Source organism: Balaenoptera ricei, chromosome 1 (assembly GCF_028023285.1).
Source record: "Balaenoptera ricei isolate mBalRic1 chromosome 1, mBalRic1.hap2, whole genome shotgun sequence".
Lineage (NCBI taxonomy): Eukaryota > Metazoa > Chordata > Mammalia > Artiodactyla > Balaenopteridae > Balaenoptera > Balaenoptera ricei.
Window position 1 is genome coordinate 159065566 of NC_082639.1, and position 16076 is coordinate 159081641.

The 16076-nt window shown below is 53.8% G+C and overlaps 1 protein-coding gene across 23 annotated transcripts in view; it reads right to left on the reverse strand.

The window, feature by feature from the left end:
* PLEKHA6 (pleckstrin homology domain containing A6) overlaps window positions 1-16076 on the reverse strand; it is a 120754-nt gene that overhangs the window by 14097 nt on the left and 90581 nt on the right. For 17 of the 23 annotated variants that reach the window (XM_059939857.1, XM_059939766.1, XM_059939791.1 and 14 more), the window contains 10 exons: window positions 14784-15266; window positions 13104-13620; window positions 12537-12623; window positions 7611-7691; window positions 6619-6687; window positions 5306-5386; window positions 4869-5018; window positions 3973-4068; window positions 2480-2591; window positions 1770-1909 (listed from right to left, as the gene is read on the reverse strand). In XM_059939857.1, the coding sequence (XP_059795840.1) occupies window positions 1770-1909; window positions 2480-2591; window positions 3973-4068; window positions 4869-5018; window positions 5306-5386; window positions 6619-6687; window positions 7611-7691; window positions 12537-12623; window positions 13104-13620; window positions 14784-15266 (1816 nt within the window). The remainder of the gene's footprint in view (window positions 1-1769; window positions 1910-2479; window positions 2592-3972; window positions 4069-4868; window positions 5019-5305; window positions 5387-6618; window positions 6688-7610; window positions 7692-12536; window positions 12624-13103; window positions 13621-14783; window positions 15267-16076) is intronic. The other 6 variants (XM_059939848.1, XM_059939837.1, XM_059939828.1 and 3 more) reach the window with 4 other exon arrangements.

Below are 16076 nucleotides of genomic sequence, written 5' to 3' on the forward strand. Positions count from 1 at the left end.
ACCTTTCTTTGTCCGTAACACCAAGGCAATGATACCTGCTCTGCCCACCTCACTAGGCAGACCCTCAAGGGTTGTGCATATTACCAGTAAGTAGCTGAGCCTATTTTAGGAGTCTTTCTACTCACCATGCAACCTCTTCCAAGCCTAACTGCATATTTCTCCTGGATCTTGGCTAGGGATCCAGGTGAGAGAAGGAGCCAGAACAGGGGAGAAAAGGGTCTGTATCCTTACACTTCAGGGGCTGATGAGACTCAGAGGACATAGACAAGGCAGAGACACAGGCAAGGGGAGAGGGAGAGCATGGGAGGATTGGGGTCTGAGGTGGACAATGGCAGGAAGGGACTGGAATGGCACCAGTGGGGGGTGGGGGGGGTGTCACTGGATTTCCATCGTCTGGTCATGCTGGTAGGGAGCGGGGCATAACCACCACCTACAGCCATGGGCTGCCATGGGGTAGGGCAGCAACTCATTTTTTATTGTCCACAGGAAGCAAAAAGGGGAAACAGGACCAGTATGAGGATCTCAACCATCCCTTTGCTTATCCCAGAGTCTGACAGAGGGCCAGTAGAAGCTGAGCTGTGGGAAAATTAATACTGGAAAGGGGACAATGACTTGGTCTCCTGCCGGGCCCCGTTCCCTCCGTCCCTGCCCTCCAGGACCCAAGGGTGTTGGGTACCTGACCCCTGGCTGTCTCGCCACTGCGATGCCAGGAAGGGGAGTTGGGGTATGGCCAGAGGCGGCTCTCACTAGGGAGTGGAGGCACGGTGGGAGGAGACTCCAGGGGGACGTAGGCTTTGGGGAGGGGAGGCCGCGGGGGGCCAGGCTCCTGAGGCAGAGAGAAGCCAGAGCATTAGGAGGAACAAGAGCAGCCACTGTGAGAGCAGAAGAAAAGAGCATTAGCAGAGGCAGACGACAACATTGCTGGAGCCTGGGGCGGGGCCCTGGACCACCAAACTCCCGCCCGTCGCCTGGATGGAGTGCCACCTCCAGAGCTAACCCTGCCTGGCCTACAAGGCCCTCCTCTGCTGAGCCCCCACCTGTGCACTGGTCCCCCATTTTCTCTGAAGCTCTCTCCTCATTGTCTCCCTATCACATCGGGCACACCCCTCCCCTGTACCTTTGCTTCTGCCAGCTCTCCAGCCTGTAATGCCTTTCCCTTGTTCCTCTACCTGTCCCAATGCTTCATGGCCCAGTTTAAGTTCCACCCTCTCTTTGGAACATCAGAACATTTACAATCTGAACCACGTGGCTCAGTATTGAGACATATGCCACCACGTTCCAGAGGAGGGTTATTCACTGTGAATGGGTCTTGGTCCCCATTGGATGCTGGGTGGGGTGAAGGCCCTCAGGCATCTTTCTGAGAGGGTCTCATACCGTCGCTTGCCCAGAGTAGAGCCTCAGAAAACACTTGCTGATTGACTGACTAGGCAAATGCCCCCCACACCAACCCTCAGCCCTCTCACCCGCAGAACAATCCTAGATTTAAATTCCTATTAAGTGTTTGGTGTCTCTGCTAACCATCCTGGTGCTCAAGAAGACTTCCCTGAAAGGCAACTAAAGATGACAGTTGGAGATGAGAACAAGTAAAGGAGAAGTCTGGAGGGAGGGTCACCAAACTGGGTGTGAGAATGACTATCTTAGACAGAGATGAAGCACTAGGACTGCAGGCCTCTGGGGAAGAGATGGGCACAGAATTGGTACAATTTCAGGCAAATGAGGACCTAGTCCTCCCTCCCCCACCCACCTTCTTCTCCGTGATCTCAGCTTACCTCATTGGACCCGGGCTTAGTGGGGGACCCCTGAGAGCCAGACACCAATGAAAAAGGGCTCAGGGGGCTGGTGAGGCTGGTGGAGCTGAGAGGGCTGGCGGGGCTGTTGGAGCTGTAGGTGCCTGAGGGGCCAAGTCCTCCTTTGGGGAAACAGAAGAGGAGAGAGATGAGGGAAGGGGTAGGGGTGTGGCCTGGAGTGTGGCTGGGCTCTGTAGGTGGAGAAGGCAGGGGAGGATTTAGGGTCTCAGGGCCACCTGGGCCTGCTGAAGGGACTTATAACGGGCTGGCTCACAGGCTGGCTGTTGAGAGGCGAGCTGGGCAGGAAAAGATAATGGATGGAAATGACACCACTACCTCAAAGGTGTCACAGAAAGCCAGCCCAAGGTCCCTGGGCTGAAGGAAGACATTAAGGTAATGGTCTCAGATCACCAATGGGCCCATGGGCTTAGGGGCTGGGAAGGTGCAGGTGCTCTGTGACCTGTTCTGGGGAGGAATCTAGAGTATCAGGGCAACAGCATCTCTGACTGGTACATCTGGTCTATTCTGGGAGGGGGGAAATTTCTGGAGCCCTGAGAAGGCCCTGACTGGCTCTGAGCACAGTGTGAGGGCCTGGAGAGGTATGAGTTGGCAGGTATGGGATGGAGACCAGAGACACTGGAGGTTTTTCTGGTGAGGCCAGGAGCCAGGAGGCCGGTGGAGAGAGCGCCTACCTCTGTGCTTGGCTGTGTCTGTGCCCCGGGATGGGTTATTCTTCCTCAGCCCCTCCATCACATCCTGGATCCTCCAGATCTCCTTCTGGATTTGTCGGTTGAGCACCTCATTCTGAAACAGCCAGAGAGCAGGTCAAAGGAAGTGGCTACCAAGGAGTGTCCCGGCGGGAGCTTTCACGCGCTCATGTACACACACACATCCCTCTAGCACACTCATCTTTCTCACGGGCAGTTTTTGCCTCTTCCGCTTCCGGAATTGCGGGAGGAGAGGGCTCTGCCGTCACAGCAAAGAGCACTTTTAGGTGAACATGTGGCCTCAGAACGAAGAGAGTGAGAACCTGTCCCTCTGATTCTGCCCCCCACCCAGGGGAGCTCAGGGTGGTCTTGGAGTGAACGCCCCTCTAGGTGGACACTTGATGGTGGCCTGTTTTCCAGGGGCAAGAGCTTCTGGTTTACTGTCTTGTTTCACATACTGTGGGACTGTTTGATACGCATGAATTCTACTCAATTACAGTGCCCACTCTTTGAAAAATAATAGCTACCTTTTATTTAACATTCCATGCCCCGCTGCCCCCCACCCCACCCTGCCCGCCTATACCAGGCACTGTGCTGAGTGCTTTGCACACATGAACTCACTGCGGCTGCACAACACCTCTACGAGGCAAGGACAGCAGTTGTCTCCACTTCAGAGGCGAAGAGGCTCACGCCCAAGACCATCTGTTAGTAAGCAGTGTGGCCACCATCTGAATCTGGGCTCAAGAGCTGGTGCTCCTGACCACGATGCTATCTTACCTCCCAAAATGTTTGCGTTGAAAGTGAGGCTTGCCCACAGAACATGGTGGCATTTGGGGCCTCTGGCCCAGAGGCCCCTAACCTCACCCACCTAACAAGCTGCAAGGTTGGGTGGGTAAGTTTTGTTACCAGGAGGGAAACAGGAGGAAAATGGGGGAAACCAGGGTGTTAACTGCATCAGAGAGACAGGGCTTGCAAAGCGAGCTAGAGAAGGGGCAGAGCCTGGGAAGAGAAAAGACAGAGGAAGGAAAAGAAGACGAATGCCCCAGGAATGTCCATCCTCCTGCCTCCAAGCAGAGTGTTTTTGACCCATCCCAGAAAGAAAGGCCTCTTTCCCGCCTAAAAATTCCCTGGTGGATGGCTCCCACACTGCGTACTCTTCCGATGTCATGAGAGAGATTTGTATTTATCATGATCTTGTTTACATTCATATATCTGTTAAAGTCTCCCATGCTTCAGCTTTTCTTCTTCCCCCATGATTTGATGGAACTAAAGAACGATCCCACATTATCTTCACCCTGAAACTCAGAGTCTGTTTTAAGAGGCCCTGAACCTTGCCTTTCATCTCAGGACCAACTCCTGGTCATAAGTCTCTGAAATTTCTAAAGCAAGAAAGGAAGCCAGCGTGGTCTCTTTTGGCCAAAATGACAAAGGAGGGCCTGAAGCACACAGCAGCCCCGCCTGCCTGTGGGCCTCTTCACCTGAAGGTCCAAGCTGAGCTGCTCCCAGAGCTCGTCGTGCAGGGCAGAGACCTCTGCCTCCAGGCCCTCGTACTCCATGGTGCTGTTCGCCAGGGCCTGCAAGGGGAGGGCTTACTGAGAAGCTGCAATTGCCAAACCTCCCCTCCTTGTCCTGCCTCAGGGCCTGGGGCCCGGCAGATCAGGGAGGAGGATGCAGAGGGACGGGAGAGGGCACAGGGCTGAGACATTCTGATGACAGCCAAACACTGGCCTTTTAGGAGGTGCAACAGCCCAGCCTACTGCATGCCCACACAGAGGGAAAACGGAATCCTCTCTGGATGGCAGGCAGGCCAAAAGGGGCTAATCTCACTCTCACACCCCTCCTGTTCTCCCCAGATTGGGTGATAGAGAGTAGAGGGCAAAAAGGAAAGAGCTGGGGGTGCCTGTTCTCTGGAGGTTAGAGACCTTCCTCCCTCTGGGCCACAATTTCCTCGGGCTTTTGCTGCTGCTCTCTGTGTCAGAGGGTCTGCCCTGTGTCTACTGGGAAGTAACCAGGGTGGCATGTTGCCGGTATCCTGGTTCTCCAGGGGAGAGGAAAAGGTGGGCAGCAAAGCTGTTAGAGCAGCCAAGGAAATAAGTGGCCCTCAACTTCACTTTGTGCTGAACGAATCCTGGTGCAGATGTGGCTTGTGGGAAACAAGCCAGTCTCCCTGGTGGAGACTCAATGGGATGAGCAGGCCGGCACACTTGCTGCCTCTTTGTAAGGCAGTGTTAAGGTCTTTGTTTATGCCCCTCGCAGACAGCACCCTGCTCCTGCCGTCAGAGGAGAACAGGAATTAGAGGAGCACAGGCTGGGAGGTGGCTCCCCTGCCCAGGCGCTGACCGGGGTGGGAGCACACACCCAGCTCCCACCTTACCGTGGTTGCCTGAGACAGCTCCACCCGGGTGTTGATGAGCTGGTTCTGCAGCGACTCCTTCTTGTGCAGCAGCTTCTCCGGGTAGGCAGGCTGGCTTCCAAACATCTCCAGCTCCTGATGGGTCCCCATCAAGGCACTTTCCAGGCTCTCCTGAAGAAAGGCAGGGGAATGGCTGTGAGCAGCCTTGATATCTCCTCTCCCGGGCTTTCAGCAGCAAGAGGCCTGAGCCCTAGGGGTTCAACCAGGCAGCTTAGTGGAGGTTTCCCTCCCACTGGCTAAGGTCCCCAGAAGAGCTTCAGCAGGTCTGATTAAGGGCAGGACAGAAGTTTAAGGAGGGGCAAAGCTTCATCAGCTTGGTCAGGATGGAGATAGCAACCCACACCTTCTCTGGGCCAGCCCCCCATCTGCCCCACTCAGGGCCACCCCACGGCTCTCACCTTCTCAGCTCGGAGCTGCTGCACCAGCCGTTCCTGCTCCCTCACCACCTTGTTCTGCTCACACAACTTGCCCAGCAGCTTCTGGGGTCCCCAAGGGGGAAGGGAGGGAGAAAGAAGGGAGTGAAGGACACGGTTTGATGGGGACCTGGGAACTGGGTTGGCAGGGCCTGGCCTCTGGATACCACCTCCTCTCCCCTGCCAAGGAACCCTGGGCCTTCACCTTGACCTTGGAGGCTCCTGGGAACGGGAAGATGGTCTTCACCTTGGGGGACTCTCCAAAGACCCATTGGGAGGGGAGACAAATTTATTCTCTGAGGAAGCGAGTCAGCTTGAGAGAGGAGAGGGCTGAGAGCCAAATGTTAAGCTTCTGCACTCCCGTCCTCTTGGGGTTCCAATTCACAAGGGGTTGAGGAGATAACACGGCCTCGCCTCCTAGGCCTCCAGGTGTGTATGAATTAGAGGCGTAGGCCGGTTTCTGAACAACAGTCTTAGCAAAACCGCTGAACAATGTAAACTGGTTCCCTAGTCCCACAGGACCCTGATCTCCCCTCCTCCTTCCAGAGTCTCAGGATGGCTGACGGTGGCTCCCTCTGAGGTCTGGTCCTTGCCTGTACAGAGCGTCTCCCCTGCCTGTTGGGCAGATCTGTTACCCAGGCAAGGCAGGTTAGGCCAAACTTGTCTTCTGGGAAGACCTGTGCTTTCCTGCGTCCACACCTTTATCCACGCCACTCCTCAAATACCCCCTTGGCTATTTCTAGTGGGCCAAATCTTGTCCTCTGGGCCCTTTACTTCAAGGCCCAGCTCACGTGCCACCTGTTTTGTCCCCGGCCTCCACCAGCCCACGTGGTCCCCCTGCCCTGCACTCCTGCAGACCCTGTTACCGTCCGCTCAGCATATGAATCCTGTGCTGCCACCTGCTGCTACCTGGGCCTCCCACTGCCCAGAAGCTCCCTGAGGGTGGAGCCAGGCCTCGTTCTTCTTTCCAGGCACCTGGGGACTACATGCTCTACCTCCTAACAAAGTCTGTGCTCCTGAAATAAGCACATGCCACCGCTGTAGATAAGAGGGCCTCGAACTCAGTGGAGAAACACACACAGCCATGGTGGGAGGTAGGGGTGGGTGGTAAGAACGAGAGGAGGCTCAGGCAGAATGTTGTCTTTGCGGTGAGAGAGGACAGGAATCAAATGTATGAAGGGCCACAGAAGATGAGAGATGGACGGAGGAAAAGCCCCCACGGAGGAGAGTGAGGATGAGGAGGGCAGTGGGGGGGGGGGGGCTGGAGTGGACAGAGGGAGCGGGCGAGCTGCTCTTACATCTGTGTCTTGCTCATTTAGCTTGTAGGTGTGGAGGCTGTCCCGGAACACTTCTGGGTATGGAGGGACCTGCAGGAACAGGAGGCCGGTTACCACAGCAGAGGACAGCCAGGGCCGGGCACGTAGGGACGGGAGAGCTGACGATCCTGCCTCGTTCCTGCCTCGTTCCTGCCACCGACCACGGTTCCATCACCTCAGGTAGCATCTGTTCTGGGGACCTGGGCTGAGCTAGTGCTCTGCCCCCTGGCAGGAAAGCGTGGGACAGCCCGGCCTAAGCTCCGTCCCAACTGTCCTGGGCTGATTCTGGAGGTAGAGATGCTGCTCACTCGTGCTCTGTATCTCCTCTCCTCTAAGGTCTAGAATCTACTGCCAAGAGGGACTCCAGGGCTGTGTAGCTCCCAAATGGCTTATTGGTAACAACCATGAGAACAGCAGTTAAGTCTTGGCTGTTTTTGGTAAGGATAAGACCTGGGAGAACAGAATGAGCATTGGAAGAATTTGAGAACGACCACCCTACTAGATTGAACGCCAGCCCCAGGGCTTGCGCTTAAACCAGAAGCGTCTCTCAGTCTAGCAAAGGCGCCTGCCCTTGGTGACACATGCAGCAACCATAGCACATTCTACACAACTCTGTCACTGGATGGTTCCATATCACACCCCTCATGCCCTTCACCCCAACAACTGTTAAGAAGGTACCAAACATGAAAGAGAAGTCCCGAAGATTAAAAAGCAGCTTTGCGATCCCTGGCATGGCATGAGATGTCAGTGCTGCCTATTTTGATGGTCTGGGAAATGGGCCTGGGTTCACCCATGAGCGTGAAGAATGGAGGAGACACAGTGAAAATAAAGGAGGGAGGCCAGGCTGAGCCTGGGAGATGAGGCCTGGCAGGTGAGCAGGCGGAGTGGACTCATCCCTGATGGGTGGACCGACCATGCACAAGCAGCTGAAAAATGGTGTTGACGGGGACCATGCTGCCAGGCAGAGGTCTTACTTGCATGAAGAGTTGGGCCCTGGGGGAGGAGTTCTCCACCATGCGGTTCACCATACTGATGAGAGTCTCACTCTCACTCATCTGCAGCAGAGGAAGGAACAGACGATTCAAACTCAGACCCACAGAGAGACGTCTCCCCACGCCCGCCTGTGCTTGCTTTCCAGGAAACAGGAAAGGACAGCTCCTTCTGTGGCCTCCAGCATCCTCTGCCTGGCCTTGCCCATCACTCACCCTTTGTGAACTCCGTCTCAGGACCCACACTGAAGTTGCCCTTGAGGAAAGCCCACAGAAGGGAGCTGGGAGGCCACTGTGCCCTCGCTTGTGGCTCTGAAGAGGCCCCAGCCCAGTGACACCTCCCCAGGGTGCCTGAGTGTGGTGGGTCTCATCCCATTGGACCAGCTCTCATTTCTCACACTGGTTTGGTCAAAGACCACACAGGCAGTTGGAAAGTCCGATCTCCCAAAATCTGAACTAAATGAAACCACTTTAAAGAAAATGTGACCTGCTCTTTGGATGGGCCGTCACATTGGGAAGGCACACATCTCTCTCCCCAAACCCTGCCCACCTCTGCTCTAGAGTACAAAGGATTGCTAAACACGGTTTCCAGAGCTGGGCTGGTAGCATCCATGCCAATCTGGGATGGCGCCAGGGAGCAAACAAGGAGGCCAAAGCACGTAAGCCACGTTAAAGGGACACCAGAGATTGGAACACTGCTCTCCCAACACGTTATCCTTATGCTTCAAGGATCATCAGGAACATGGAGGGGGAAAGACTATTTGCCAGATGAAAAAGAAAGGGAGAGAGGAAGGGTGAGGGAGAGGGACAGGGAGGGAGGGAGGACGAGCCAACCAAATCAACCAGGAATGCCATCATTTCCCCCACTGGTTCCAGTGTGATAGCATCAAATGTAAACATATTAGGGAGTGTCCTTGGCTATGTCCCTTTAACTCAATTGATCTCCAGGAGAAGGCAGCAGAAGACAGAGAGGAGTTGTGCAGGAAAAGCTTCTTGGGGAGGGGCAGTGAGTAAGGGAAGGGACGGAGCCACCTTAGGGCAGATCTTCTCAGGTCACGGTTCAGGGAACCCCCACGTTTTTTGCCCTTGTCTTCCCAATCTTTGCTGGACCCATACATATTTCCCTCTTGCCCTGTGTAGACGGCAGCCCCAAAGCAGCCTTGCTTCTGCACGCTGTAGACAGGGCGAGGGGCACCCCTCCAACCCCATTCACAGGCTCTAGAGCATTTTAAAAGGCTTTCCTAGGATCTGATTCTGCTACTTCTTTAGCCCAGTTGGGAATTTTTTCTATGATATAAAGTGTGATTTAAAAGGCTTTTAAAAGAGCAATTGTAATATGAGGTTGAGTCTTTGCAAAATGGTTAAAAGTCAACAGGACATCAACCGCATTTTCTGTAAGGATCTGAACTCAAGTCAGCCCTTATCTTCTTAGAGGCTGTGCATGCACATGTGCGTGTGTGTGTGTGTGTGTGTGTGTGTGTGTGTGTGTGAATGAGATTGTGTTTGTTGTGTACGGGGTGTGCCAGTGTGGTGTATGTGTGATTGTATGTGGTATGTGTATGTTTATGTTTGCTGCCTGTGTGTTATACCTGTGTCCCGTGTGTGGTGTTTATGTGTATGTGTGTAGGACAAGGCAGATCTACCAACACATCAGGCTTTGAGAGGGCAAGGGAGGCCCAGGCTCTTCTTGGTCACCCACAGACCTCATTCCTTCCCCAACCAGTAGATCTAAAACAATAAAGGAAGCGGGGGTCTTCTCACCCTGGCCTGCTCCCACACATGCTGTGGCGTTCAGGATCGTTCGGCCCATGTGGGCCTTGCCTCTAGGAGGATTCCTGTGTGTCACCTTCTGTCTCTCCAAAATGTTGGAGAAATTTTGTGAGAAAGCACCTAACCCAGTACCTTATATATAGCACTGGGGTCAAGGATGGTCAATTAATATTTTTGAGTTTTGGAAGAAAAAGAACAATAAAATAATCATAGTAGCAATCACTAGCCCTCATCAATGCCTGCCAAAGTGCTCTCATATACATTCTCACTTGACTCTCCCAATAACTCTGTGAGGCAGAAAGGGCAGGTCCTACAATGTCCGTCTCATGATTGAGAAAACAAAGACCCAGAGAGACCAAGGTTTAAAAAAAAAAATCCCTGTAAATGGCACAGCTGGAACTAGAGTGCCGTGTCTGGCTACGTTCTGGACTCTTCTTATCATACAAGACTGCCTTTTAAGAGTATTATCATTTATCTAGGAAGAGGTCCTCTGAAAGGTTATTTCTGAAGCCCCCAGCCCCTCTGTGAGGGCAGAAGGCCCCAGGAAGGGGCCCTGCCATCTGCACTGAATGCTTGGAAAGCCAGCGGTGTGGATGGGCTGCGGGGAGAAAGGCCTGCTGGGAGTCATCCCCACATAGACTAGAATGCTTATGGTGTCAACACCACATGCTCCTTCTGGGACTAAAATGCAATGTTCTTGAGGGCTAGGAGCCATCACTGCTGATTAAAATGTGTATATCATGCTTCCCAGTACCCAAGGGCTCCCATGAGGACGAGCTCACTGAGACACCGAGACCGTGTGAGATGACGGTCACATGGCTCGCGACTAGAACCACCAGCAGTTGCAGCCATGTCCTCTGATATCAAGTTTATGGTTCTCTCTGCAATGTTAAGAGCACAAAAGCATCCTGATGAGGTTCAACCCCAGCTTCTTCACATGATAGATGTTTCCTCAGCTGTAAACTGAGTCAAAAGCTCAGAGTCATATCCAAGCTCTGTTGTTCACTGGTTGTGTGTCCTTGGAATGTTATTTGATCTCTCTGGGCTTTAGTTTCATCATATCCCCTACGAAATGGGGATAATAACAATACCTACGTTGCAGAGTTGTTATAAAGGTTAGGATCTGTAAAATGCGTAGAATAGTGCAGGGCATGGAGGAAGCATCCAATTATGGTAACTGCTGCCACTGTTATTATTATTATTACTAACATTATTATTTCCACCACCCCAGGCTGCCTCCACCTGGATCTGGTACACATCCAGGTCCCCCATGATTTGTAGCACAGATCTTAATATGAGTATGTGCTCATATAAATTGCCCAGCATATTGACCCCTGGCCTGTCTAAACCCAGTATCACAGCCTCCATAGTCTCAAAAGGCAAGGTAGCCAAAGGTGAGAACCCAGGCAGCCGATTGCTTTCATCACAAGGGGACACTCATTGCCTCTTCAGGATGCTCATCTGTAACACTGGATTGATAACATTCCCTCTGCCTACAGCACTGAATTCTCAGGAAAACATGAGCCATGTATGCAAAAGAACTTTGCAGAGGAACTAACATATATACTGAATTACCATAATTTAAAAAATCATTGGAGGGCAGGTCTGTGGTCCTTCGCTTACAAAATGTGGAGTTTAACCACAACCTGTGGAATAGGCTAGGCTAACTCCCCAGATTCAGGCTGAACTAAATCCTCAGCCTCTTAGGCCCCAGCACAGAGCTCCTCCCTGTCTCTGCAACTCTATCCAGCAAAAATGCAAATTCCCGCCTGCCCCCTGGGGGCAGTTCCATCTGGGTCGAACAAATAGGCGGTGACATTAATTATTCATGTGGTAATTTACAATTCTCCTTTCCCCAGGAAACTCCCAGCTGCCCTAAAGGGCTTTGCAGAGAAGGGGTGTGAAGGTGCAAACCAAATATAAGCCACTTTGTTGTGTCCTGGTTTTGCCAACAAAGGTTGTCAAATGGATGGAGGATGAGAAGGCGGGGAGGAGCAGGGAGACGTGAAGGGAGGGCAGGGGGATGGTAAGGGGCACCAGCTCTGCCTACCTGCTGATCCAAATACTCTAGGTTTCTTTGCAATTGAAGGTCTAAAAGTTCATCCTACCCGGAGCCCAACAGCAACACAAACAAACAGGAACAGGACAAAAGAAAACAATAAAAAGGAAGCAAAGCAGTTAAGAGTTAGCTGGGCAGCGACAAAGAGAGGCCTCTCTGGCCTTGAGGAGTTTAGGGAAGGGAGGGGGGAAGGGTGCGGGCAGCCACAGAGGTTGTCTGCTGGACAAGCCCAGCAAGAGAAGGGACACACTCCGAGGCTCCTGGGTCGGCGTGGCCCTGCCCTGGGAGAGGGAAGCACCACTGAAGCCATCTAGTCAGCACTTCCTGGAGCTTTTTCTGAGTTTTCTGGAAAATCCACTGTTTATGGATGGGTGCATTTGCTGTGTGTCTTGGCTATAGAGTTTGGACACCAGCAGAGGAGACTCAGAGAGAGGGGTCAGTAACAGGCCGTCGGGGACAAGGATTCTGCCGGTTGGTTCCAGTGGCTCTCCCCAACTCCCCAGGTGGAGCATCTGCTTCGAGTTCTCCAGGTGGAGGCAAAAATTCTCAGGAGAACAAATTCCCGGAAGCGACACAAGTAGAAAGGGGAGAGAAAGTAGGAGGAGACACAGTATGGAAAATCTTTTCTTCCTCAATCCGACTTCTAGTCTCTTTCCCCCCGAAGTGACATTCCAGGCAAGGACAAGCTTGAAGCAAGTACGCTTAGGGGGAAGAAGACTAGAAGATCATGCCTGTTTTGGGAGCTCTAGCTTAACTTTTCTTCCCAGCCCACAGCCTAAGCCCCCTGTCCAGGCCCCTCTGCATGCTGGAGGAGTTGTTCTGAGATTGAGAGAATGGGGACATTTCACGCTTCCACATCTTGTCCCTGCTCCTCTGCCCTGTGTCACAGAGGAGGAGGGGTAACAGGCACCACTCTCTATATTGGGGCTAGAGTCCAGGCCGGAGGGAGGAGGTATCCAGAGACTGCTAAAGACCAAACGGCCCAGGCATTGGGCACAGAGCATCCCTGCGTCTGCCCTAGTTTGGCCCCGCCCTGGGAGGAGAGGTCCTGAGGGGAAGTGGTGTGGGAGGAGAGGACGTACCATCTTATCGTGGACCGTGGGGGATGGTGGGTAGTTGTAGGGGAACAGTCCTGCAGGGACTGGCCGCCTGTCTCCCAGGTAATCATACTGGAAGAGAAAGGGGATTGGAGAGGTGAGGGGGTCCGGCTGGGATATGGACTTCCCCACCAACTGAAGTTCAAGGTTAGGGATGTTTGTAACCTGTCCCAGAGCAGATTTCAAACTAAAATGGACAGCCTTTAACCACTGCAATATCCTTGCAATGATCTGTCCAGGTCCTCAAGATTTGAAAAGATAGAACCCTCTCTGTCCTCTTATATAGAATTAGGGCTCCTGGTACAGCCTGGGGATGGGCACAGAGAGCAGTGTTCCTACCCAGGGGCAAGGCAAAGCCCCCAAGGCTGCTCTCCTATGGATAGAACCGCAGGGCCAGTGGCTCCCCCTGGGCAGCATCCCTGGTCCTGGTGACACAGCCCAGTGACCCCATGTCCCCAGATGCCCTTGCATCTCCACCTCTTCTCAGCAGATCGTGTTAGGCTTCTGGGGGATCTCAGGGGCTGAGGAAGGAGGGGAAGGCTGGTGGCTCACCTTGGGGGAGCTGATGGACCGCCTCATCACATAGGCAGCAGGGTCAGCATAGATGTCTTCACTGCGAGGCGGCAGCCGCTCGAAACGGGCACTGGGTGAGCGGACGGGGGAGTAAATGCGGGCGCGGCTGTAGGACCCCTGGCTTGGCGAGCGGGGCACAGAGTGGGAACGGGGCTGCAAGGACAGGCAGCGCAGGGAGCCGGAGGCGGCATCCAGTTCATCGTAATAGACAGGCTGCCGGGAGGGGCTGGGGATCCAGGTGGTGCCATCCTGCCGCCCATAGCCGGCAGGCTCCTTCCACTCCCGCAGCTGGAAGGCGGGGCCGCCTCCATTCCGGAAGGAGTGCCGCTTGTCCTCCAGGGCCCAGGGTGGGCTGATCCGATCGTAGGCCGGCATGGAGCAGATGCTATCCGGCCGTACCCCTGGCGGGTAGTACTGGTAATCATCAGGGTACTGGGAGGAGTAGGGGCTGTAATACTCAGGGACCCTACGGGACACAGGGTAGAACCTAGAGGGACTGACACAGAGAGGACTTTGTAAGGAAGCCAGACAAAATGGGCACGCCCCCAGCCCCCTGCCCGTGCCCCAGCCCCTCCTCCTTGTCCTCCAGCCTAGAGTGGGGTCTGACTAGGTGAACGGTGCCCTAGGCTGACCTTGCGAGCATACAGGGGCGCCCACTGCCCAGGCACGGAGGCTGTTTCCAGAAGTGCAAGGAAAGACCTGTCCTCAAAGCTCTCCCCCTCAACCAGTTCCCTGAGGCCAGAAATTTCACCATTCAGAGCTTCCACCTTTGTCTCTTTGTCTCCCTGGGGAGAAACTTTAAGCCGTATTAGCCATCTCTATCTCAGCATGAACCAATTTATCAGATTCTTTCCAGAGAGGCTAAGGGCAGAAGGAGCACCCGTGCACCAGGCACCTGGGGGGGGGGACAACGGAGGAGGGACGCCTTCGCTGATTTTATGATTCTGTCAAGGACCCAACCAGTCCGTTCCTGGGACTCAACCCTAGTGAGGCGCTCTCCCCAGGGCAGGGCAGACCACCCTGAGCTGCCCTCCCAGACCCCCAGGGAAGGAGCGGCAGACCCACTTGCCCTGATCAACACAATCAGGTCCAATAAATGTCTTCAAATATTTGAAAGCCAGTCACTAGATAAAGAAGTAAATTGGTCTATTGGGAAGAACTAGGGCCAATGAGTGGCAACGTTTTTCTTTTTAAAAAACTGCTTATAAATAATGGCTTGCAAACAGTTAGAGCTTCAAAAACGGAGTGAGTTGCCTTGGCAGTTAGTGAGTCTCACATTGGTAGAAACACTGGATGCTGTACAAGGGTGGGAAGCACGGACAGATGTCTGGCTGGAACAGCTTTAAAGGCCCCTCGCTGTGACTGCCTGCATGTTTCAGGCCGCCCAATGTCCTGTGAGAGGCACTGGGTGCTCTGTCCCTTCCTCTGAAGGAAGTAGGCAGAGGGAGCAAGAATCAGGGGCAGGGGGCAAACTCTACAGATGGAACCATGGGGTTAGTAAGCATCTGGGCAAGCAGGGAATCCTGGGGTTCTCTTGGTTTCCCAATTCAGCCTGGCTTCCAGAAGGTTTCCAACAGAGGGTGCCTCCATGTCACTCCCCCAGCCCCAGCCCCCAGCCGGAACACCATCCCCACTCCACCCCACCCCACCAGGTCTCACCTCCGAAGATCCTCAGGAGGGGGCACCCCTCGGCGCAGGTTCACCCACTGTTGAAGCTGGTTCATGGAGCTCTTGCGCTGGGCGATTTTGTCGGGGTTGGCACGTGGCGGGAAGCTCTGCCGGTGCCCCCCACTCTCTGAGTCCTGAGGTGGGAAAGCTGTGCTCCCCGGCCTGCTTGGGGAGCTATACTGCCAGCCATTGGGCTGGGTGGGCCGCTCCCCACCTCCTGGGACCCTTGGGCCCTCAGGGTAAGGGCTGCCCGGGTCTGGGGCTGGTTCTGGTCCAGCGTGGACACCATTGGCTTTCACCAGAGGCTCGCTCTTGACTTCAGGCCTCTCAGGCCTCCTCTCCACCTTCTCGCAGCCTCGGCCATCACCCTCTCCTCGAGTCTTGGCCTCTGGTTCAGGCTTGGGAAGGCTGTTTTGGGGGGGTTGGTGGTGGTGTTTGCTGGGTGGGATGTTCTCAGAGTCTGGCTTCTCGTGGCTGTGGGATGCCAAGGGAGATGTTGTAAGGGACTCCAGCCCAGCATGGAGTTCAGGTTGGGGGAAACTGGGAAGGAGAAAAGGAGTGCAGAAGGATGGACAGGAAGGCAGTGATGGAAACAGGATTCAATGAATTCCAATTCTGTTTCCTAAATCCTACCATTTTATATTCTTGCTCCAGCCTGGGCAATTATAAAGCATAATCCAAGCTTGCCTGTGCATATGTGCTCGTCTTGCCCTCCTGGTCCTCCTCGTGTGTCACCCTCCGCTCCCTTCTGCTGAAACGCTTTGAGTCCAGCCTCCTAGCTATGGCCGAGACTAACCTCACCCAGACTAGGTCTCTCCTGTAGTCTGTCCCTGATCCAGCCCCCCTCACTTGGTGTGCACTATACACTACACATAATCGGAACCATCCTTGATGTCTCAGCTGCAGAGGTTTGTGACAGGTCAGCCCTCTCTCCTTTAGAAAGTTACTTAACTTCCACGAGTCTTGGGCTCCTCGTTGGCAGGGTGGGTAGGACTGTGTGAGATCAAACATGGCAGGCGCACCAGGGGCTGAAGCTGCTGCCTCAAACTTCACAGGCATAGAAAGAGGCTAGTTCCCCTCTCCCAAACAAGCATCTTCCAGGACTTTCTATTAGAGTATAAGCTCCATGAGGTAGGGGCTTATCAGACTTTTCCTACCTTGTTTTCCTAGCACCCTATACACATTTCTATTTACAGTAAATATTTATGAAAAGAATGAGTGAAGTTCTGGAATTCCACCCCTTGGTCAAAGCAAAGATGGAATCTCATGACAATGTTTTCCCTA